Source organism: Mobula hypostoma, chromosome 15 (assembly GCF_963921235.1).
Source record: "Mobula hypostoma chromosome 15, sMobHyp1.1, whole genome shotgun sequence".
Lineage (NCBI taxonomy): Eukaryota > Metazoa > Chordata > Chondrichthyes > Myliobatiformes > Myliobatidae > Mobula > Mobula hypostoma.
Window position 1 is genome coordinate 46,350,173 of NC_086111.1, and position 25,061 is coordinate 46,375,233.

The window sequence follows — 25,061 nt, forward strand, 5'->3', positions numbered from 1 at the left end:
TGGAAAATGTTCATATAATAAGATTTTAGATGTTGGCTAGAACAGGAGACAATGCTGCTGCTTAGAATATCATATTTCTTAACATACACTTGGGCTAAACTCGAACTGTGATACTCCTGTGATTGAGAGGCAAATTTTGCACAGTACCTGTTTCCTAAGCCACCTTCTCTATGGTTCAGAGGGTGTGACCAGCCAGTGTTTGTGTTGGGCACCAGGAAACGACTCAACCTTAAAATTGCAAACAAATAAAACAGACTTGAGGATAGCAGCTAAACTGATCAACATTCCTACGGTGTTTTAACACACTTATTTTGAAGAAAACATGGAGAAATATTTGTTTGTCATCTTTTTATTCACATCATTAACAGGTCAGCTTTTTATACTAAATATTCCACTCTCTTCTAAGTTCACCAATTTGACTTTATAATTATAATATTAGTAGTTCTAAAGTGGCTTATATAGCTTTTGTGTGTCTTTATTAATAATATTACCAACAGCAGAAATAAACAAGTCGTATGCTATCAGTTAAGAATGAATTTGATAACAGCTGTGTTCACCTTCATCACAGTCATTGGCCTTTAAAAACTTACAGAAATGCTAACTATTGTCTTGTGGATTACTACATTCTAATAGTTTACTGAACTAATTCACTCATGAAATAATACAAAAGATATCATTAAAAGTTAGTAATATTTATTTTAGTAACAGCTTTCCTCATAAAAAAGGATGTGACTTTTTTGTGTGTTTAATACAACTTTGCCAGAACATTATATTATTTTCAGCAATAAAATGAGACGTGATTGCTGTAGGTGTTTTCTTTCCATGGTAACTGAGACAGTGTCTGCTTTCTCAGACACTGAGAAGGATGAGAGGGACCTATAGAAATGCATACGATTATGAAAGGGATAGATACGATGGTGGCAGGAAAGTTGGTTCCACTGGCAGGTGAGACAAGAACTAGAGGATGTAGCTTTCAGGTTCAGGTGAATAGTTTTAAAGTGGAGATGAAGAGAAATCACCTTTCCCAGTGAGTAGGGAACCTGTGGAATTCTCTGCTGAGGGAAAAAGTAGACATTAACTCATTAACTATATTTATTCTAAGGCATAGTTAGATAGATTTCTGCATACCAGGGGAATTAAGGGTTAAGGGGAGAAAGGCAGGTGGGTGGAGCTGAATGCACAACCAGAGCAGTCATGATCTTATTCAATGGCAGAGCAGATTTAACAGACCAGATGGCCTGCTCTTGCTCCTTCTTTCATATGCTTAAGTTCAATGTAGACATTTGCAATAACTTTGTATTTCTTTGCGAAAGTTATGAATTAGTTAATAGCTACTTCTGTTGTTGTGATGATGACGGTAAAGGATCAACGAACCACTTAATTATGGTAAATGAACAACTACACAATAAATGTCCCTGCAGTCTACGATTGAAGAACATATTAATCACTTAATCCATACCAAGGAGCAGAGGTAAAGTGTCGATGAGGGGCACACAGTGCCTATAGTTTGCGTTTATGTGGTTTAATCATGCAAAAGGCCTTGGGGGAGGTGGTTAAACGAAGATGTACTGTCAATAAATTTCTTTTAGTATGGAAGTAAAAGTAAATGGATATAAAGAATAGTTTGTTGGAGCATTCAGAAATAGATTGTAGGGTTCTGTTTTGAGATCACTGATATTCAAGTGTCCTTAGATTCTATGCAGATCAGCTGGTGGGGGTATTTTTTAATCTTTCCATGCTTGAATGTGAGGGTCCTATTTTCAAGCCAGTGCCAAAGGAAGACAAGGTAACGTGTCTTAATGACTACCATCCTGCAGCTCTGGCATCCACCATCAGGAAGAGCTTTGAGTGGCTCGTCATGGCACAAATTAACTCCTGCCTCCCAGACAATTTTGACCCACTGCAATTCATCATTTCCTGAGACAGGTCTACAGTAAACACCATCTCCCTCACTCCATGCACATCCCTGGAACATCTACAGTATGTCAGAATATATTTTATTGACTACAGTTCTGCATTCAATACCATAATTCCAAGCAATTCATCGCCCAACTCTGAGACCTCTGAGGCAACACTTCCCTCTGCAACTTGATCCTTGACTTCCTGACCAATAGACCATCAGTAAGGATAGGGAGCAATACCTCCACCACAATTATTCTCTACACTCACTACTGTGTGGCCAGATTCTCCTCTAAATTTATCCACAAGTATGGTGCCATCATAGTGGACCCTATCTCAAATAACGATAGACAGTGTGGTGAAATGGTGTCATGACAATAACCATCCCTCAATGTCAGTGAAACAAAGAGCTGGTCATTGATTTCAGGAAGTGGTTTAGGATGGGGTGACACTCATGTCCTGTTTCCATCAATGGTGCTAAGGTTGGGAGGGTTGATGTCTTCAAGTTCCTAGGAGTGAGCATCACCATTAGTCTTTCTTGGTCCAACCATGTTGATACCAAGACCAAGAAAGCTGACCACCACCTCTACTTCCTTTGGAGGCTAAAGAAATTTGACTTGTCCTGTCGATCCTTACCAATTTTTATTGATGCACCATAAAAAAGTATCTAGATGCACCATGGCATGTATGACAACTGTTCTACCTATGACCACAAAAAACTGCAGATCGTTGTGGACGCAGTCCATCACATCACAGAAACCAGCCTTTCCTCCATGGGCTCTGTGCTTCTTGCTGCTTCAGTAAAACAGACAGCTTAACCAAAAACCTCACCCACCCTGGGCATTTTCTTTTCTTTCTCCTTCCCATCTGGCAGAAGATACAAAAGCCAAAAAACATGTACCACCAGGCTCAAGGCCATCTTCTTTCCAGCTGTCATACAACTATTGAACAATCCCTTTGAACAGTAAGATAGACTCTAGACATAACAATTTACCTTGTTAAGGCTTTTCTCTTTATTGTCCACCTACTCTGCACTTTCTCTGTAATGCTGATGCGTTCATTGTGCAATCTGTTATTGTTTTACCTTGTACTACTGTTGTAATGCAATAATCTGTGTGAACAGCATGCAAGACAAGTTGCACTGTACCTCAGTACAAGTGACAATAGTAAACCGTGTCTATTAATGACATCAGGGAGCAAAATCTAAATTAGCAGATGATGATAGATTTGGAATAATTCTGCAGACCACTGGAAGCGACAAGGACATGTAGATAGACTGTGGAATGGGAAAATGGTGACAAATATAAATCCCTGTTAGTTACTGTAAGAGTTAATTAAAATATATATTTTGAATGAGGAAGACAAAATTATGAAAACTTAAGTATTGAAATTAATTAAAATTAAAAATAAAAGTATCAATGGAACACAAAGTTTATTGTATAAAAGCTGGATAAAAATATGAGTTTATATAAAGTTTCATTGTGGCCATTTGACTAAAAACTAACTTTCCGATTGGAGAGAACAAGTAGACCATTCAGCCTAAGTCACATAAGCAGTGTTGTTAATTCAACTTTAATAGAAAGGAGTAAAAAATTACATGCTCATATGTGTACCTGCTTTGAAACTTGTATATTTCTTTCATTTATTGAGGCACACACAATGCACCAACTATCTCAGGTGTGAACCCACTGAATCTGGAGATACGGGAAGATACACCAGTGCATCGTCTGCTCACCACTATCACTGCCACCATGGCGACAGGAGATAACTTGGTTGGTGGTCCAGTTATCATTAATGCTGATCCAGCTGAACATCCATTTGACATAATTCCAAATGCAACAAATCAATGGGATGTAAGTTTCACAGCAATTTGTTTGCAAACTTTCTTTTTAAAAAAATTGCTAAATGTTTTTCATTTTTAGCTTCATTACCAAAAATGCCTTAGGCAATCTCTTAAACTGCTTGTATTGTTTTTATTAACAGAATAATAAATTAACATTTAAAAACATTACCTGAAGAGCTAATTGTGTTATGAAATTTCCAACATACATTAAACTATCATGTATGTGCATTATTAGGCTGGTGATTAAAGAGTGGAGTGACATTTGCGATCTTCTAGTCTTCCAGAACCATTTCAGAGTCCAGTGATTTTTGAAAGATGACTTCCAATGCCTCCACAATGTGTTCAGTTACCTCTTTCAGAAGCCTGGCATGTAGTCCATCTAGTCCATGTGACTTATCTACCTTCAGACTTTTCAGCTTTCCAAGCACCTTCTTCTTAGTAATAACAACTACACTCACTTCTGCCCACTGACACTCTCAAAACTCTGGCATACTGCTAGTGTCTTTCACAGTGAAGACTGACGCAAAATATTTCTGAAGTGTATCCTCCATTTCTTTTGTTCCCTCATTACTACTTCTCTAGTGTAATTTTCCAGCCGTCCAATACTCACTCTCACCTCCCTTTTTTTACTTTTTATATATCTGAACAATCTTTTGGTATCCTCTATACTGTTGGGCTAGCTTACCTTCATATTTCATCTTTTCTCTCCTTATGACTTTTTGATTGTCTTCCGTTGATTCTTAAAAGCTTCCCAATCCGCTAGCTTCGTACAATTTTTGCGATATCATGCTTTCATCACTGAAAATAAAATAAAATACCTGGACCCAGAACACATGCTCACATACAACTTAACCACACTTCATTTTACTTGTGCAGGAGAACGCATGACTCCTGTCACAATGCTGTTCTGAGGCCAGAACAGTAAACTGCTATTTTTTATATAGAACCAGCTTTATCAGTTACGAATACCATTTGGTAAATTGCATATGCTTCAATTCCTTACAATAGAGGTCTGAAAAGTTAATGGAATAGACAAGCTGACAACTGATGCTGCTTTGAAGTTAGTAAAACAATTGTCCCTTAGTTGGTGGCTGTGTTTCACATCCTTCAGTTATTCCTACCTTGTCTGTCTCCGACACCCCTATTGTGTAAGGCTTGAAGACACACTGCCGCAGTCACACCCACCTGTCTGATCTGTACTAAGCAGATGTGTCTCCGGCGGTCTCACTTGAAAGGTCTTTAACCTTCGCCTTAGTGCAACTCCCATCATGACCCGAAACATTCTCAGTTTATTAATTTCCATACATGCTACCTGATTTGCTGAGTTCCTCCAGCATTTTGTGTGTGTTGCTTTGGGTTTCCAGCATCCGCTGGACTGCTTGTCTTTCAAATCAAATTTGGCCAGCCCCTCTCTTGTGCTTCTGCTGTTACCTTTATTCAACTGTGATACCAGTATATCCAATCTCTCAAACTGCAGGGTGAATTGTATCATACTATGATTACTGTCTCTGAAGAGTTCCTTCACCTTAAGCTCCATAGTCAAATCTGGTTCATTACACCAGGGGTCCCCAACCTTTTTTTCACTGCGGACCGGTTTAATATTGACAATATTCTTGTGGACCGGCCAACCAGTGGGGAGCGGGTGCTCTTCACAGAAATATGATGTTGGAAATGGAAGCAACGTTTTCAGTGCTTTCGTGGGTATCTCAGGATATTCAGCCTTGACTTTGATCCAGAATGCCGGCAGAGATGTTAAGTCAAACATACTTTTCAGCCCACCATCATTTGCAAGTTCGAGGGGTTGATCTTCTTCCTGCACTGACATGGATGATTCACCAGGGACATTCACAAATGGGTCATTGACCTATTCCTTTACACGTCTTGGGTCATTTGCGGTTGAGAAGTCACGCTCGAATTCTGTCGACAGCGAAGATAGGTGATCGTGCACCAGCTGTGAGAAGGACGGTGCAGCCTCAGTCTCTGCCAAAATCCCAGCTAATTTTGGGAACATGTAAAATATGCCCTGTCCACTTGCTGTCCTCACAGATCAATCATAAGCTAATCAAAAGCCATCTTGCAGATATTCCACAAATTCCTTTTCTTGGGATCCAGCACAATCCAGAGTTTTCCAATGTACCTACACAATGAAATCCCTCATGACTATTGTAACATTGCCATTTTTACATGCCTCTTTTTAATCTCCTGTTATAATTTGTATCCCACATTTTCGCTACTGTTCAGATGCCTGCATATAACTCCCATCAGGGTGTTTTTACCTTTGCAATTTCTTAGCTCCATCCACAAGGGATTCTACATCTCCAGATCCACAGTATGCCACTTCTTTTTAAGGATTTGACTTCATATTTCACCAACAAAGCCACCCCACCTCTCTTGCCTTTCTGCCTGTCCTTTTGATACAATGTGTATCCATGGATGTCTAGCTCCAAGCTGTGGTCTTCTTTCAACCATGACCTTCTGATGGCCACAAGGTCATACCTGTGGACTTCTAGCTGCAGTATAAGCTCATCTAACTTACTTTGTGTATAACACCTTCAGTCTGATTCTCTAACTTCTTGTCAATTCTGCATATTTCCTGAAGTTACATTTTTACCTATTTCTAAAGTTTCTGTCCTGTTCATTATTCTGGTGACTTCTGGAATGTCTCTGGCAGTCTTCAAGATGAAATGTCTCGTCTGAAGGTATGTGTGGTGGCCAGGAATAGATAAATAGATTGAAGACATGGCTAAAAGCTGCTCAGGATGCCAAAAGGTTCAAAATGCACCCCATAGGCTCTGTTACACCTGGGAGAGTAGACGTCATCACCATGACAAAGAGTACATATTGACTTTGCTGGGCCATTCATGGATTCCATGTTTCTGATTGCTGTGGATGCTAATTCGAAGTGGCCAGGGGTCACACCAATGAAGTCAACCACCTCAGCAAAGACTGTCTCCACCCTGAGGACTATCTTCACCAGAAATGGCTTACCTGAACAAATTGTGAGTGTCAATGGAGCACAAATCACATCAGTAGAATTCCGTCTCTTCATGAAGAAAAATGGCATCAGACATTTCAAGTCAGCTCCTCACCACCCAGCAATGAATGGGTTAGCTGAAAGGTTTATCCAAACCTTTAAGAAGTCAATTAAAGTGATGGACAAGGAGGACATTTCTCTGTAGCATAAGGTGGACAAATTCCTTTCTGTGTATTGGAACTCTGTTCATGCAACAATAAATCAAACACCTGTAATGCTGTTCATGAGCATGAATCTGAGATCCTGAATAGACCTCCTGAAACCAGACCTGTGGAGGGAAGTGCAGAATAAACAGTTCAGCCAGTTGCCAAGTGAAGCAGCAAGGAGCTTTGAGGTTGGGCAGGAAATCCTAGTACATGATTACCAAGAAGACAGTGGACACCCGGCAGGATAGCTACAAGAACTGGACCACTGCTGTTCACAGTGGACATTGGAGATCAGACATGGAGACATCATGTGGACCAGGTACTGGAGGCTCAAACAAAGAGCACGCCTGAGTCAACTGCATCTAATAAGACGGACCCATTACAGTCACCGGACTTACCTCTCAGTGATGATCAGGTCACTGACAGCAACGTGACACTGGCAGCCGAGAATGTTTTCTTAGATAAGACTCCTACCAGACCTGATGTCACTCCACAGGTCCAGAGGCGTTATCCTGAAAGAAACAGAGCACCACCCGAAAGACTGAAGTTAGTGAAGTTAGTTATGGACCATTATTGTGAAAGCATATTTATTTGGAATATGGTTTACGAAAGGGAAATTGAATGTTTTGTACATACACAGTTTTATGTTGCATTAATCTAAAGGGGGAGGAAATGTAATGTATGGACCTATTTCTTTTAGAGCAATGACCCCCCCCCAGCACTATGTATTGATCTGCTGTCTACGCATGCACATTGTTTTCTCTCTCTCTCTCTCTCTCTCTCGCTCTCTCGCTCTCTCTCTCTCTCTCTCTCTCTCTCTGCAATGTGAATACACCGGTTAAAGCCATCTCCCGTGTGCATGCTCTTATAGATAGATAGATATACTTTATTGATCCCGAGGGAAATTGGGTTTCATTACAGCCGCACCAACCAAGAATAGAGCATGAATATAGCAATACAAAAACCACAAACAATCAAACAACAAAATGCAAACTATGCCAGATGGAAAATAAGTCCAGGACCAGTCTATTGGCTCAGGGTGTCTGACTCTCCACGGAAGGAGCTGCAAGTTCGATGGCCGCAGGCAGGAACGACCTCCCGTGCCGCCAAGTGTTGTATCATGGTGGAATGTGGCAGAAGTCCAACAGTGGAAAGTTCAATATCCGGTCTACAAACACGTTCCTCGATTGTAATATGACCCGGATTGCACCATCTGTTGTTAACCAGAACAGTAAGCACCCAACTCCTTTACGCTTACCGCTCTCAGTGCACTTCCGGTCAGCCCGAACGTTCTGGAAGCCGTCCATGGAAAAGTTTTGATCGGGTATGTCCTCATGCAGCCCCGTTCCAGTGAAACACATAACATTGCACTCCCGAAATGTTCTCTGACGCCTGGCTAGCGCCGTAAACTCGTCCATTTTATTACCCACTGAACTCCTCTTCTCCATAAGTCTCTGTTGTCTCGACCCGGTCCTCTTTCCTTGACTTTGTGATCCCCCTCTGCATCCTCTGTGTGTTTTCCTCCAGATTTCAGCAGGGGTGTCCGCTGCTCTGCTTGCTAAACCGGCCGGCATAAGCGCAAGCAGCTGGTCCCTGGAATAAACAATGCGACCATGCTTCTGTGCCGCTAATGAGACGTGTCGGAATGTAACTATTTCCAGCACTAAAAACCCAAATAAAACTCCCTCTACCAGCATGTTACAGAGGGTGCAGCTTTGATATTGATAGGCAGTTGTAGAGACACAACAATTACCTTTTTGGTTCTGCTTTTTATTTCAGTCATTAGCTGCTCAAATTCCCTCAGCAGTGAATTTTTTTGTTGTTCTTCCTGTGTTGTTGGTCCACACATGGACTAAGACAACTGGATCTTACCCCTTCCACTCCAAATTCCTCTGGGGGCTAGATGGGGTGTCCCAAATCTGGGCATCAGTAGGCAAAGACAATTCTCAATCATTGCAACAGAGAATTGTGTCTATTTCCCTGACCATACCACCTCCAATTGAACTGCACTTTTCTTCCCTCCTCTCTCTTGAATGGCTTTCTTAACCATGGTGCTATGGTCCAGTTGCTTATCTTTATAGCCCCCACCCCCAACTGCCCAGGAAGTAAGAACCTTAGACCTGTTGGTCAAGCTCAAGGGCTGAGACTTTTCCAGAACCACCTCTCGGATCTCCCGAACTGCCTCACTCATAGTCACGCCCTCTTGTCCCTGACCTCAGACTGAATTTGAAGTAGTTAATGTAATCAGCGTGACTACCTCCTGAAACACAGCTTCCAGGTAACTCTCTCCCTCCCTGATGCATTAGAAGCTCAGATTCCAACTCATCAACTTTAAGCCCGAGCTCCTCCAGCAGCCAACCCTTGCTGCGGATGTGGTCACCAGCAGCCGCAATGGGGTCCACCAGCTCCCACATGAATGATTGAACTGAAACTCAAACGATCATTGAGAGGAAGTAACTTCGTATAACACCAACACCTAAAATAGAGTCATGAAGTCTTATAGCATGGAAACAGATTCTTCAGCATCTCATCCATGCTGACCAAAATACTTATATACGCCATGGGGAGGATATGACTGAAATATAGGTCAAATTCCTACATTTCGTCCCTATGCCTCAATTTATTTCTTGTCCAGGTAGCTATCCAAATGTTTTTGAAACATTATGGTTATATCGAACCCTACCACCTCCTCCTGTTCCATATATAGAGATACGCTGTGTGGAAAAACTTGCTCTCAGATCTCCTGTAAGTATTTCCACCCTCAACTTAAACACATGTACTCTAGTTCTAAACTCTCCCTGAAAAAAAAAGATTGTGGCTGGCTACCCCATCTATATGCCTAAAAGGAGAACAATGGAATATAACATAATCTTACCTGAAATTTTCATCAATATATTTGAATGCCGTTTTTATATGCTTAATTTTACTTAATACTGTGTTTTTGCTTTTTGTAACAGCTAGTGACAACAAGCAGCCCTGAGCTTGATTTTGAACGCACTCCACGTTTCACACTTCAACTGCTCGTGAAAGACCAGAAGGGTAGTTCAGCTTCCCAAACCATCGTAATCAAGATTCTTGATGTAAATGAGCCGCCCTTCTTTCTGGGAACTTTGGGTAACCAAGGTATGTATTTACTTCCGGCAGATCATTCCAGACTAAAAAGGTACCTAGTATGTATTAAAAAATACACGTGTCTGGAAGTCATTGCTCTTTGTGAGTACCATAAATTAAGTAGTTTCTCATTAGCAAATGCACATTACAAATAGCTAAAATACACTGTAGTAAACTAGGGACAGTCCAGGTAATACCTGATACATATTAAGGATCTGAGCCTGATCCAATGCAATAGATTATTTAACAGGGTTGTATTTATAGGATAAATACCTCTAGTCTGATCATCTGAGATGGGTTGAGATCTATACAAAAAAAACATCCAGTTGTAGTCTGGCATACTGACCTCTACCATGCCAAGGCACAGCGACAACTCGCAGATACCTCCTCTTATTTACCCCTCGCTCGTGACCCCACTAAGGAGCACCAGACCATTGTCTCCCACACCATCACCGACTTTATCTGCTCAGGGGATCTCCCATCCACTGCTACCAACCTTATAGTTCCCACACCTCGCACTTCCCGTTTCTACCTCCTACCCAAGATCCACAAACCTGCGTGTCCTGGCAGACCTATTGTCTCAGCTTGCTTCTGCCCCACCGAACTTGTTTCTGCATACCTCGACACGGTTTTATCCCCGCTTGTTCAATCTCTTCCCACCTATATTCGTGACACTTCTCACGCTCTTAAAGTTTTCGATGATTTTAAGTTCCCTGGACCCCTCTGCTTTATTTTCACCATGGATGTCCAGTCCCTATATACTTCCATCCCCCATCAGGAAGGTTTCAAAGCTCTCCGCTACTTTTTGGATTCCAGACCTAATCAGTTCCCCTCTACCACCACTCTGCTCCGTCTAGCAGCATTAGTCCTTACTCTTAATAATTTCTCCTTTGGCTCCTCCCACTTCCTCCAAATTAAAGGTGTAACTATGGGCACCCGTATGGGTCCTAGCTATGCCTGTCTTTTTGTTGGCTTTGTGGAACAATCTATGTTCCGCGCCTATTCTGGTATCTATCCCCCACTTTTCCTTCGCTACATCGACGACTGCATTGGTGCTGCTTCCTGCACGCATGCTGAGCTCGTTGACTTCATTAACTTTGCCTGCAACTTTCACCCTGCCCTCAAGTTTACCTGAAACATTTCCGACAACTCCCTCCCCCTTCTAGATCTTTCTGTCTCTATCTCTGGAGACAGCCTATCTACTGATGTCTACTATAAGCCTACTGACTCTCACAGCTATCTGGATTATTCCTCTTCTCGCCCTGTCTCTTGCAAAAATGCCATCCCCTTCTCGCAATTCCTCCGTCTCTGCCGCATCTACTCTCAGGATGAGGCTTTTCATTCCAGGACGAGGGAGATGTCCTCCTTTTTTAAAGAAAGGGACTTCCCTTCCTCCACCATCAACGCTGCTCTCAAACGCTTCTCCCCCATTTCATGCACATCTGCTCTCACTCCATCCTCCCGTCGCCCCACGAGGAACAGGGTTCCCCTGGTCCTCATCTACCACCCCACCAGCCTCCGGGTCCAACATATTATTCTCCGTAACTTCCGCCATCTCCAACGGGATCCCACCACTAAGCACATCTTTCCCTCCCCACCTCTCTGCTTTCTGCAGGGATCACTCCCTACGCGAGTCCCTTGTCCATTCGTCCTCCCCCATCCCTCCCCACTGATCTCCCTCCTGGCACTTATCCTTGTAGGTGGAACAAGTGCTACACATGCCCTTACACTTCCTCCCTTACCACCATTCAGGGCCCCAGACAGTCCTTCCAGGTGAGGTGACACTTCACCTTTGAGTCGGCTGGGGTGATATACTATGTCCGGTGCTCCTGATGTGGCCTTCTATATATTGGTGAGACCCGACACAGACTGGGAGATCGTTTTGCTGACACCTACTCTCTGTCCACCAGAGAAAGCGGGATCTCCCAGTGGCCACACATTTTAATTCCACATCCCATTCCCATTCTGATATGTCTATCCACAGCCTCCTCTACTGTAAAGATGAAGCCACACTCAGGTTGGAGGAACAACACCTTATATTCCGTCTGGGTAGCCTCCAACCTGATGGCATGAACATTGACTTCTCTAACTTCAGCTAATGCCCCACCTCCCCCTTGTACCCCATCCGTTATTTATTTATATACACACCTTCTTTCTCTCACTCTCCTTTTTCTCCCTCTGTCCCGCTACTATACCCCTTGCCCATCCTCTGGGTTTTTTTCCCCCCTCCCCCTTTTCTTTCTCCCTAGGCCTCCTGTCCCATGATCCTCTCGTATCCCTTTTGCCAATCACCTATCCAGCTCTTGGCTCTATCCCTCCCCCTCCTGTCTTCTCCTATCATTTTGGATCTCCCCCTCCCCTCCCACTTTCAAATCTCTTACTAGCTCTTCCTTCAGTTAGTCCTGACGAAGGGTCTCGGCCTGAAACGTCGACTGTACCTCTTCCTAGAGATGCTGCCTGGCCTGCTGCGTTCACCAGCAAATTTGATGTGTGTTGCTTGAATTCCCAGCATCTGCAGAATTCCTCGTGTTTATGTTTTAGATCCAGCACTTCAGTGCTTTTGGCAAGGATTTCTGTGTAATAGTACATAAAAACCAGAACAATGGTTTGTAATCGTATTGGCATAAATATTTTACATCATACTGATGAGCACTAAGAATGTGTGATCATTATGGGGTAAATTGAGGCCAAATATTTTGAGGGCAAGGTTCTCAGAGGTAATTGACTCATGATGATAATTTTTAAATAGTAAATATTGTCTTTGTTACAGATGCACATATCCTTAAGAGTCAATCCCATTAAGAAGTCCAGTATCATTCTATTTGGCATTAATTCGAGTGCAAGGACCACTGTCATCTTTCTGGTGCACTTGTCATCACCTTATGCACATCTGAGATTGCAGATCACGATTATAACTTTAAAGAGAAGGGACCACAATGGTCTAAACTACAACTGAAGAAAGGGTTTTATTACACTTTCTCTAGGTTGTTTAATTTTGACTCAGGCTATCTGGAACTTTGATACATTTCTGTATTTGCTAAGTGCACTGAACTAGGAAGTTACTTTTTTCTATTTTCGTTATTGATTTTGCTGCAAACATCTGTTTAACTGAGTAACTGATTTAAATCAAGTTAATGAGAAAACATTTTCACTCAAGACAATTGTGCAAATGTAAGAATAAGTGAAAATACAGTTAAGAGATGAATTTTTGGTCTTTTTTCATTGAGTATGGCCCTGGTTAAAGAAAGATATGATTTGACTCCGCTAGGGTAATTCCTGATTCGATAACTAATATAAATGCAAGGGCCATTACCACTATTTGAGTGATGTTTGATTTTGTCATTAATTTTATTCTGCCATTCTAAGTTGCAAATCATGATCACACATTTATAAAAACTAGCATGAAAGAATGAAAATATAGAAACAGATTATCAGGGAAGTTATTAACTGCAAGCCGTGCACAACACACCAGGAGTGATTACTCAGGAGATTTCTGCGCATCTCCTAGCAACACATGGCAGAATGATTTTGGTTGTGACTGGGAGCATTCAGCTGTCCGTTAACTTCACCAGAGAATAAGACTTCCTTGGAAATATACACAGTTTTTTTGAACCAATCATTTAAATATATATAATATATAACATCATTTGAAATCAAAAATTTCTTTTGGGACCAAAACAATAGAACATTTATCAGCCTGGCATATAAAGTATCTTAAAATTTCAGTATTGGTCATTTATCCAAAACAATGCTTCACATGTTAAATACTTTTGTCCATTACTTTATTAGAGACCATAAGACCATAAAACATACGATTAGACTTAGACCATTGGGTCTTCTCTGTCATGACAAACAACAGAACCTTTGGGACTCTTGATCTTGTGACAGAGTTTTGTCTGTTCTCCTGACTATGCTACCCTCAATTACAACTACATTTCTCTTCCCTCCACCCACCTGAATGACTCCCTGAGCTACATGCCATGGTTCAGTTGCCTATCCTTCTTACAGCCTCCGCTTTCATTCTCATGGGGAGCAACAATTGCAGACCTGTAGGCAAGTCGAGGGCTGAGACTCCTCCAGAACAACCTCTCATCCTCCTACTTGTCCCAGTCTCAGTCACAGCCTCTCGTCCCTGGCCACAGACTGAATTTGAAGAATTAATATAATAGTTAGATTGCATCATAAAGAGAGCTAGGAAGGCAAAGGGAGCACCATTGCTCTGTTGGAAGAAAATGAAATCAAATCATTAGAAAGAGGTGACATAGGGTTGGAAGGTGATGAATCATTGTGGATAGAGCTAAGGAACTACACGTGTAAAAAGACCTGAATAGGAGTAGTATACAGACCCCAGTAGTAAGGATGTGGCCTACAAATTACAACAGTAGTAAATGCATGCCAAAGGGTCAATGTTGAAATAGTCAAGGGGGATTTCAATATGCAGGTAGATTGGGAATTTCAGGTTGGTGCTGGATTACAGGAAGGGGAATTTCTAGAGTGCATATGAGATGGCTTTTTAGAGCCGCTTGTGGTTAAGCCCACTGGAGGATCAGCTATTCTCGACTGGGTGTTGTGTAATGAACCAGATTGATTAGAGAGGTTAAGGAAAAAGAACCCTTTGGGGACAAGTGATCATAATATGATCGAATTCATTCTGAAATTTGAGAAGGAGAAGCTGAAGTTGGATATATCGGTATTACAGTAGAGTGAAGGGAATTATAGAGGCATGAGAGAGGAGTTGGCCAGAGCTGATTGGGAAAGAACGCTGGCGGGGATGACGGCAGAGCAGCAATGGCTCGAATTTCTGGGAGCAATTCAGAAGGCAAAGGATACAAACATCCCAAAGATGAAAAAATCTTCTAAAGGAAAGATGACACAACTGTGGCTAACAAGAGAAGTCAACGGCAACTTAAGAGCCAAAGAGAGGGCATATAATAGAGCAAAAATTAGTGGGAAGTTAGAGGGTTGGGAAACTTTTAAAAACCTACAAAAGACAACTAAAAAAGTAATTAAGAAGGTAAAGATGGAATACAAAAGTAAGCTAGGAAATAATATTAAAAAGGATACCAAAAGTTTCTTCAGATACATAAAATGTAAAGGAGAGGTGAGAGTGAATATTGGACCATTGGAAAATGATGCTGGAGAAGTAGTAAAGGACAACAAGGAAATGGAGAATGAACTGAATAAGTATTTTGCACCGGTCTTCATTGTGGAAGACAATAGCTGTATGGTGGCAGTTTCAGGTGTTAGGGGGCATGAAATATGTGAAGTTATCTTAACCAGAGAGAAGGTTCTGGGGAAACTGTAAGGTCTGAAGATAGATACGTCGCCTGGACTAGGTGGTGTATACCCCAGAGTTCTGAAGGAGGTGGCTGAAGAGTTTGTGGAGGCATTAGTAATGATCTTTCAGGAATTGCTAGATTTGTGGAATGGTTCCAGAAGAGTGGAAAATTGCAAATGTCACTCCACTCTTCAACAAGGGAGAGAGGCAGAAGAAAAGAAATTATAGGCCAGTTAGTCTGGTGTCAGTGTTTGGGAAGATGTTGGAGTCTATTATTAAAGATGAGGTCTCAGGATGAGGTACTTGGAGGCACATGATAAAATAGGTCATTGTCAGTATGGTTTCCTCAAGGAAAAGTCTTGCCTGACAATTCTGTTGGAAGTCTTTGAAGAAATAATAAGCAGGATAGACAAAGGAGAATCAGTTGATGTTGTGTCTTGGAAGATCAGAAAGCCTTTGACTGTAAGATACTGACTAAAATACTGGCTTTGCGATTAGAGAAAGTATTGCCATCTATAATTAATACTGACCAGGTTGGCTTCATTAAAGGCAGATCCTCAACTGACAATGTAAGGAGATTACTACACTTAATATGGCTGAACTCCCCAAGTAGTATCTCAGTTACTGCCATCTCCTTGGATGCTGAAAAGGCCTTTGACAGGGTTGAGTGGAGATTTTTAACCACAGCCTTGTCATTCTTTGGGTTTGGCTCTATCTTTAAATCATGGGTTAGAATTTTGTATAAAAATCCCAAGGCTGCAGTTATTACACGTGGTATCATATCCCCATTTTTCAACATCTCACGGGGTACACACCAAGGCTGCACCCTCTCCCCACTGTTACTTATGATTTTTTTGGAACTGCTGGCAGTCATGATTAGAACAGATCCAAATGTTAGAGGAGTGAAGGGAGGTGGAAAGGATCATAAACTGATGTTATATGCTGACGATATTTTATTACTGATTAGAGACCCATCTAACTCCTTACCCCCACAAATGAAAACATTTCAATTATACTCTGAGGTATCTGGTTATAAAAACAACTGCAATAAATCTGAGGCTATGCCAATGTCAAAATTGTCTTTTTCAAATTCAGTATCTCAGTTTAATTTCAGATGGGTGCCAGTTGGAATGAATATCTGGGGGTCAAACTTAGTCAGAATTTGGATGGAATAATTACTTTAAGTTATGACCCATTATTAAGTAGGATAAGAAATAATCTGGATATGTAGGGGGCTCTGAGACTGTCACTCTGGGGTAAAGTCAATGTAGTTAAAATGGTCATAGCACCTCAGTTTAACTATCTTTCTATGATGCTTCCTTTAAGTATATCAGATTTGATCTACAAGCAATACAACAAAATTATCAGGGATTTTCTATGGGATAAGAAGAAGGCCAGGATTAAAATGAGTAAACAACAGGAATTCTGCAGATGCTGGAAATTCAAGCAACATACATCAAAGTTGCTGGTGAACGCAGCAGGCCAAGCAGCATCTATAGGAAGAGGTGCAGTCGACGTTTCAGGCCGAGACCCTTCGTCAGGACTAACTGAAGGAAGAGTGAGTAAGGGATTTGAAAGCTGGAGGGGGAGGGGGAGATGCAAAATGATAGGAGAAGACAGGAGGGGGAGGGATAGAGCCGAGAGCTGAACAGGTGATAGGCAAAAGGGGATACGAGAGGATCATGGGACAGGAGGTCCGGGAAGAAAGACAAGGAGGGGGGGGTGACCCAGAGGATGGGCAAGAGGTATATTCAGAGGGACAGAGGGAGAAAAAGGAGAGTGAGAGAAAGAATGTGTGCATAAAAATGAGTAACAGATGGGGTACGAGGGGGAGGTGGGGCCTTAGCGGAAGTTAGAGAAGTCGATGTTCATGCCATCAGGTTGGAGGCTACTCAAACGGAATATAAGGTGTTGTTCCTCCAACCTGAGTGTGGCTTCATCTTTACAGTAGAGGAGGCCGTGGATAGACATGTCAGAATGGGGTGATATACTGCGTCCGGTGCTCCCGATGTGGCCTTTTATATATTGGTGAGACCTGACGCAGACTGGGAGACCGCTTTGCTGAACATCTACGCTCTGTCCGCCAGAGAAAGCAGGATCTCCCAGTGGCCACACATTTTAATTCCACATCCCATTCCCATTCTGATATGTCTATCCACGGCCTCCTCTACTGTAAAGATGAATCCACACTCAGGTTGGAGGAACAACACCTTATATTCCGTCTGGGTAGCCTCCAACCTGATGGCATGAACATCGACTTCTCTAACTTCCGCTAAGGCCCCACCTCCCCCTCGTACCCCATCTGTTACTCATTTTTATGCACACATTCTTTCTCTCACTCTCCTTTTTCTCCCTCTGTCCCTCTGAATATACCTCTTGCCCATCCTCTGGGTCCCCCCCCCCCTTGTCTTTCTTCCCGGACCTCCTGTCCCATGATCCTCTCGTATCCCCTTTTGCCTATCATCTGTCCAGCTCTCGGCTCCATCCCTCCCCCTCCTGTCTTCTCCTATCATTTTGCATCTCCCCCCCCCCCCTCCAGCTTTCAAATCCCTTACTCACTCTTCCTTCAGTTAGTCCTGACGAAGGGTCTCGGCCTGAAACGTCGACTGCACCTCTTCCTTAAAATGAGTAAGATGTGAATGTCCAGGGACACGGATGGACTCAGTCTACCAGACGTCAGGGCATATAAATTATCCTTTGAAATGACCAAGTTAGCTAAACATTGGGACTGGGCTGATGTTGATATAGATTGGGTAATTATAGAACGGAGCCTGGCTGCACCACATTCTCCCCTTAACATCCTCTCATAACATGTGGAAAAAAAGACTAATCTAAATCCTATACTATCTCATTCAAGGAGTGTGTGGAGTACAATTCATAAAGCTTGTAGAATGTCACATTTAAACCAGTTATACTCCTCGCTCTGGAATAACCGAGATATGCATTGGGAAAAGAATGGGGTACTGGAAAGAATGGAAGATTAAAGGTGTAAATACAGTAGGCGATCTCTATGAGAATGGGATTTTTATGTCATATGTAGATTTGCAGAGGAAATATAACTTTGTAGATAAAGGGTATTTTTGGAAGTATTTGCAAATAAGACATTGCATTAGTAGCATATTCAAGAACGATGACCCACAAAGTAACCCTTTAACTGAATACTTTACATTACCACAGAAAGTTCATAAAGCCTCAGTGTTTTATAAAATGTTCGAGCATTCTGTGGGTGAATCGTGTAACACTCTCAAAGCAGTATGGCAGAAGGATCTTGGAAGCGATATTGCAGATAATGAGTGGTCAAATATTTTATCAAATGTGGGTAGACATATTAGGGAAGCGAGAGGGAAATTTATTCAATATAAGATAGTATTGGACACCAACTAGCCTATACAAAATGGGGATTGTTGATAATAATTTATGCTGGAAATGTAAAAATGAGGTGGGCACATACAAACGTTTGTATTTTCACATGATTTGGGAGTGTTCCATGGTTCGTCCATTTTGGTGTGAAGTTCTTGATTTGTTGGGGATTTGGTCGGGTTCCACACTGCCCTTGTGCCCATGGCTTTGTCTCTTGGGTGACAGGACAATGATACCTAATGTAAACAATGACAAGTTCACTATTTTAAAGGTAGGTCTCATCACAATTGCAAGAATTATATTGCAAAACTGGAAAACAAACAGATGTCCCACTGTGAAGGAATGGACTGAAGAAATGATTAAGATTTCATCATATGAACACATGTTGGGAAGAATTAACAGTGAGGGAAAAGTGCAAGATGCATGAGATCAATTTTGGTTGTATGATAATTTAAACTTAAATTAGAACTTCTTTCTGTTTCTAAGGTTTACTTGTTTTCCTGTCATGGGATGGCTGTGTAAATATGTTGTACTCTATCTGCTCTATGATATGCTGTGCTGCTTTGTAAAATAAGAATAAATAATAATAAAAATTTGAATTACTAGAAAAAAAGAAAGCCTTTGACAAGGTGTCACACATGAGGCTGCTCAACAAGTTACAGGCCCAAGGTATTACGGGAAAGATTCTAGCATGGATAAAGCAGTGGCTGATTGGCAGGAGGCAAAGAGTGTGAATAAAGGGAGCCTTTTCTGGTTGGCTGCCGGTGACTAGTGGTTTTCCACCGGGTCTGTGTTGGGACCGATGCTTTTTACGTCATATGTCAATGATTTGGATGATGGAATTGATAGCTTTGTTGCAAAGTTTGCAGACGATATGCAGCTGGAGGGGCAGGTGATTTTGAAGGAGTAGAGAAGGAATTAGACAGATTAGGAAAATGGGCAAAGAAATGGCAGATGGAATACAGTTTCGGGAAGTGTATGGTCATGCACTTTGGCAGAAGTATTAAAAGGATTGACTGTTTTCAAAATAGAGAGAAAATACAAAAAAAAAGAAGTGCAAAGGGACTTGAGAGTTCTTGTGCAGGGTTCCCTCAAGGTTAATTTGCAGGTTGACTCGATGGCGAGGAAGGCAATTTTAATGTTAGCATTCATTTCGAGAGGACTAGAATATAAGAGTAAGGATGTAATGTTGAAACTTTATAATGCACTAGTGAGGCCTCACTTAGAGTATTGTGTGCAGTTTTGGGGCCCTTATCTTAGAAAGGATGTGCTGAAACTGGAGAGGGTTCAAAGGAGGCTCATGAAAATGATTTTAGTATTGAATGACTCGTCATATGAAGATCATTTGACAGCTCTGGGCTGTATTCACTAGAATTCAGAAGAATGAAGGATGACCTAATTGAAACCTATCAAATGATGGAAGGCCTTGTTAGAGTGGATGTGGAGAGGATGTTTCCTATGGTGGGACAGTCTGAGACTAGAGGACACGGCCTCAGAGCAGAGGGACGTCCTTCTAGAAAGGATCTTAAACATTTGTCCATTGATAATTGTTTTGGTTTCCTGGCCCACAAGATCTGTTTCACAAGAGTTTAATTTTTCGTCGATCATTAAAGTGCATTGTTTCTTTGGGTTGCATTTATGGTTGTGGGTCCCGCAACCCTGGGCTGTAAGGGCGCTGCACCAGCTGCCTCCATTTCTCATAGTTGTGGGTGAATGCCTGGGTTGTGGCAAAGCTCTCTCCGGTCCACTCTGCAATATTGTCTGCCCATTTCTTCCTCTGTCTGCCCCTTGTTCTTTCCCCCTAAACTGTTCCCTGAAGAATAGTCTTCGAGTATCCACTTGATCTTGTTATGTGGCCATACCATCTCAATTTCCTCTTCTTTACTGTGGACAGTAGATCTTCGTGCTGCCTCATGCGTTGGGTGAAGGTTCATCATGCTTTGTCATTTGAGACATGGTCTGTATAGGAGCTGCTGTGGATCATTCTGAAGCATCTCCTGTCTACTGTCTGGCTCTTCTTTTGCAGTCCCGCTGTCAAAGTCGAAGGAGATGGAGGGCACAAATGCATTTAACTGTAAAGAAATAGCTTATGTTTTTTCATTAAACACTGTGATTTTGAGCTTTGAAACTAATCTGATTTTGCAGATGCTGAAGTTTATATTGCAGAAAATACTCCGGTTGGCACAGTAATATACAAAGTTTCAGCGAAAGATCCAGACAAAAATGATGTCCTAGAGGTACAAGCTATTTATTCATTTTGAAGTTTTCTTATTTTTCAGGAATACTTGCAATGAGCAAGGAAAAGCTGCATCAATCATACCCAGGTCCCTTACCCTGACTGGACAGTTTGCCTAAATACAGTTGATGAGCTTCTATGCTCTACTTTATACTTTGTACTTTATTGTCGCCAAACAATTGATACTAGAATGTACAATCATTACAGCGATATTTGATTCTGCGCTTCCTGTTCCCTGGATTACAAATCGATAGTAAATATTAAAAATTTAAATTATAAATCATAAATAGAAAATAGAAAAATGGAAAGTAAGGTAGTGCAAAAAAAACCCAGAGGCAAGTCTGGATGTTTGGTGGGTACAGCCTAGATCCAGGTCAGGATCCGTTCAGCAGTCTTATCACAGTTGGAAAGAAGCTGTTCCCAAATCTGGCCGTACGAGTCTTCAAGCTCCTGAAGCCTTCTCCCGGAGGGAAGAGGGACGAAAAGTGTGTTGGCTGGGTGGGTCTTGTCCTTGATTATCCTGGCAGCACTGCTCCGACAGCGTGCGGTGTAAAGTGAGTCCAAGTATGGAAGATTGGTTTGTGTGATGTGCTGCGCCGTGTTCACGATCTTCTGCAGCTTCTTTCGTCTTGGACAGGACAACTTCCATACCAGATTGTGATGCACCCTAGAAGAATGCTTTCTACGGAGCATCTATAAAAATTAGTGAGGGTTTGCACCCTAGACAGTTAGAACGGGTACTAATAGAGCACTTTCATATCCTCTCTGAACTCTTCTCTCTGTGGTCTATTTGCAAGAGGTTGTTAATTTTGAGCGTAGCCCGCCTGGCCACCCTCAGGGTCGCTCAGCTCGCTTTCGTCTAGGGAAACAGCCTCGGCCCCGCCAAACTGGGTAATTAGTTTGTGTGGATGCTGTGTGAGGTACCCCACCCCGCCCAAATAACAGACAATACACCAGATGCAATTAAATGATTTACAGTTTATAGATATCACTGGAACTATATAATTAAGAGAGAATAAAATATAAAAGGAAAATAAAAGGCGCCACACTTATCAAAGTTCAATCTCTTCGTGCACAAAACAGTTGGAGCTCAAGGACCTTCTTCTTCACGCTGCAACCCCTCGGACCACCTCAACTGGCCGCCTGGGACCACCAACGGTGGTCGACCAGACGCTCCACACGAGTCCGTCTCCATCTCCTCGCCGAATGCCCTCCTCGGGGTCTGACCCCGCTAGCGGACATCACAGCACCTCGTCCATCCTCTGTCTCGCTCTCCCGCCTTCTGCCCCAAAACCCCGCGCATACAGTATCTTCAAATACACCAAAACCATAACAACTATCCCAATTGGTTAATAGCACCCTCTTATCACACTCTAAACCAAAACAAGCTGCTAGTGCAAACTTTCTCAGCGTTTAACACAACAAAGCTGCATTCCCCACATTAACATAACAAAGACGCCATTTTAATTAGCCTCCGCAGTAACATAAAAGTCGAAACCCCCTTACACTCTCCCCCACCAAATAAAGTCATGTCCTCATGACTTTTAAATAATTCGCCAACCAGTCCTGCAGACACACAACACACACATACACAGATACACACAGTGACGGTGCTCCTCAAACAGTGGACCTTACTCCCATCCCATGGGCACTACATAGGCCAACCTATCTGGGAGCTTCTTAACCCTCTGAGACCTCCGTACTCCCTCACCTAAACCCAAAAGGCTCAGACACTACTAGGGATACCTCGGGCCTGCTTGCCAACTCCTCTCTCACTCAGGCCACCACTACAGCTCGGAGCCCCCGTCCTGTGTCCGGGGCCCCGCCTCTCCTCCTTCCTGATCCTGCTGTAACTCTGACTGCCCACAGCTAGCCCTCCCCACTACACCTGACTCAGTGGGAGAAGGGCCAAAGGTCTCTTCCTCAATCACGGGGAAGTTAGCGAAAGGCAGCATGTACCACATGTGCAGCACATCATCCTTCGAATCCATATTCTTCCTCATTCCCTCGATCGGTAGCTGCTGTTTGAGTTTCTCCAAACTGAAACATTTAGCCGGGGCTACCCCTTCAGCCTCCTGCAGTCAAGACGTCAGCTTCTTCGGGGACTCCTTCAACTCTCGCCACAGCCTCAACAGTTCTGACTCAGGGTTCTTGGCCATCTCAATCTGAGACGCAGTTACCCCACCAGCTTCTTCCACCCTGACCCGAAAAGCAGCAGTTAAAGGATGTTCAGCCTCTGGTGGTTTCTTCCTGAGGACGTCTTCCAAGTCAACTTTCAGTTTTTCCACTTCTTTTAAACTTACGATTGTCATCTTCAGGTTCCTTTCAAGCGTCCACCTCCCTTTTCCGAGATCTGTCCTCCATTTCTTCACCTCCTCGGCAGTGTAGTCAAACTCCCCTCCCTGGGCTCTTGGTTTTCTGTTGACCTTAGTCAGAACACTTCCTTGATCTTCCCCAACTTGTAAGTCTTCCAATCTGTTCTGAAAGGACGTCTTGAGTTTCTGCTGATCCCTTCGAAGGTGGGGTCATTATTTCTTCTCGCTGGATTAATTCATCAGTACATGACCGCAGTGTGGTGCAAATCCCCTCGCTTCCCTGTGTCCCATTCAGATTGACGACCTGGGTTTCCATGCCCCAGTCCACCACTGTCTGTCCCAACACCAGGAAGTTCAACTGGTATGTCAGGTCATTTTTCTCACATTGCACCAAACTCCTCCAGCCAAAAACTCCTCCACATTTGACACTTCGCTTCGGTCACCTGGGCTCAGCCACTCGTCTCACTTCATAGTCCCCCCAGGCGAATCCAAGCTCTAGGCGGTCATCCACATACGCCAAAGCTCCACACACCTTCACTTCCCCCCTGGTCTTCCTCATGCCCCACGGGAAGGATGCAGGGGCTCCGGATATGCCCTGGGGCATCTTTTCGGATCGGAAGAATCCTAGGGAACTAGTAACGGCCGTCTTCGGCTCAACAGCCGCACTCCTCGGGATCTGGCAACATCCACTCCTCAGATCCAGCACATTAAACCACATCGCATCATCCACACACACGCTGCCTTCATCTTCCACACCGCTAGGGTCCAGTTGCCGTGACCTCTCTCTCACTGAGGTGTCTTCAGCTGTCAACTCCCCTCCCTCGTGGTAGTCCGGAGCATCTACTAAGAGGGTCTCACCCTCAGCTACTTTCCCCAGGCCGTACCACCGCTGGGTCTCGTTTAAATTCAGTACCGGCTCAAGGTTGCTACACACGTCCTCAGAAGGAACTCGACACGCTGGGTGCCCAGAAAATGCCTCCGTGAACTCCAGGGTCATTAACCAATCATCGTCTTCTGGATAACTACAAGCACTGGTACCCAGAATCTCCGGTGCCCGTGCAGTTGTCAAGGGTAAATGCTTTAGACACCGGTTATAAAACGAACTGTACAACAACTTGACCTGTGCCCCAGGGTCGAGGATAGCTTTAACATTGCTTCACTCTATCCATAGCGACACCCTGGGGCGTGGCCCCTCTAAGCCTTCAGGAATAGGGTCTTCTCCTTTCCGCAGTTCATCGGTACATTGCTGGGAACGTGCTTCCCCAGAGACCCCAAGCCGTTCCCCCACTGGGCCTCCACTAAGTTTCCCGACACCTCTCTGATCAGCTGAACAACTGAAGGAGGGGCTGATCCCCTGAAATGATCCCCGTGGCACTGCAAGCAATTTAGCCACCCTCCTAGCCAGAGAAGACACACTGAAAACTTTCCCCCGCCTTTCAAATAACTGACAGCTGTCACTACAGTGTAAGTGAACCTGACAGCTCTAACACCGTCACCAGCCCGCCTACTCAAACTTTCAATCAATCCCTGTCGCTCTCCCTCGACCGAGCACTGCCACTCATCTAACAACTGAGAGATCCGCTCCGCCCACGTCTCACACGCCTCCGCCCCTCTAGGGGTGGACACTATCCCAAGTGCCAGGCGGAGCCTGCCAGAGCTAGAACATTTATTCGCAGACCCTACCTCCAAATCAGACCACTCTTTCCTCTCTCTCCCAACAGCATGGGCAGCCCCGAGTGCCGCCTCCAACTCGTCAATGCCAGCCTGAACTCGAACAAAGACCACACCCACCATGCGTACAGCAATAACCAGCAAATAACCCACAGAGACACACATTAC

At 43.2% G+C, this 25,061-nt stretch overlaps 1 protein-coding gene across 1 annotated transcript in view; it reads left to right on the forward strand.

Moving 5' to 3' along the window:
• Nucleotides 1–914: 914 nt before the first annotated feature.
• Nucleotides 915–25,061, forward strand: part of LOC134357021 (cadherin-related family member 3-like) — an 88,083-nt gene continuing 63,936 nt past the window's right edge. Inside the window, exons 1-4 of the mRNA XM_063068331.1 lie at nucleotides 915–945; nucleotides 3,550–3,752; nucleotides 9,880–10,045; nucleotides 20,817–20,908. Coding sequence (XP_062924401.1) covers nucleotides 915–945; nucleotides 3,550–3,752; nucleotides 9,880–10,045; nucleotides 20,817–20,908 — 492 coding nt within the window. The remainder of the gene's footprint in view (nucleotides 946–3,549; nucleotides 3,753–9,879; nucleotides 10,046–20,816; nucleotides 20,909–25,061) is intronic.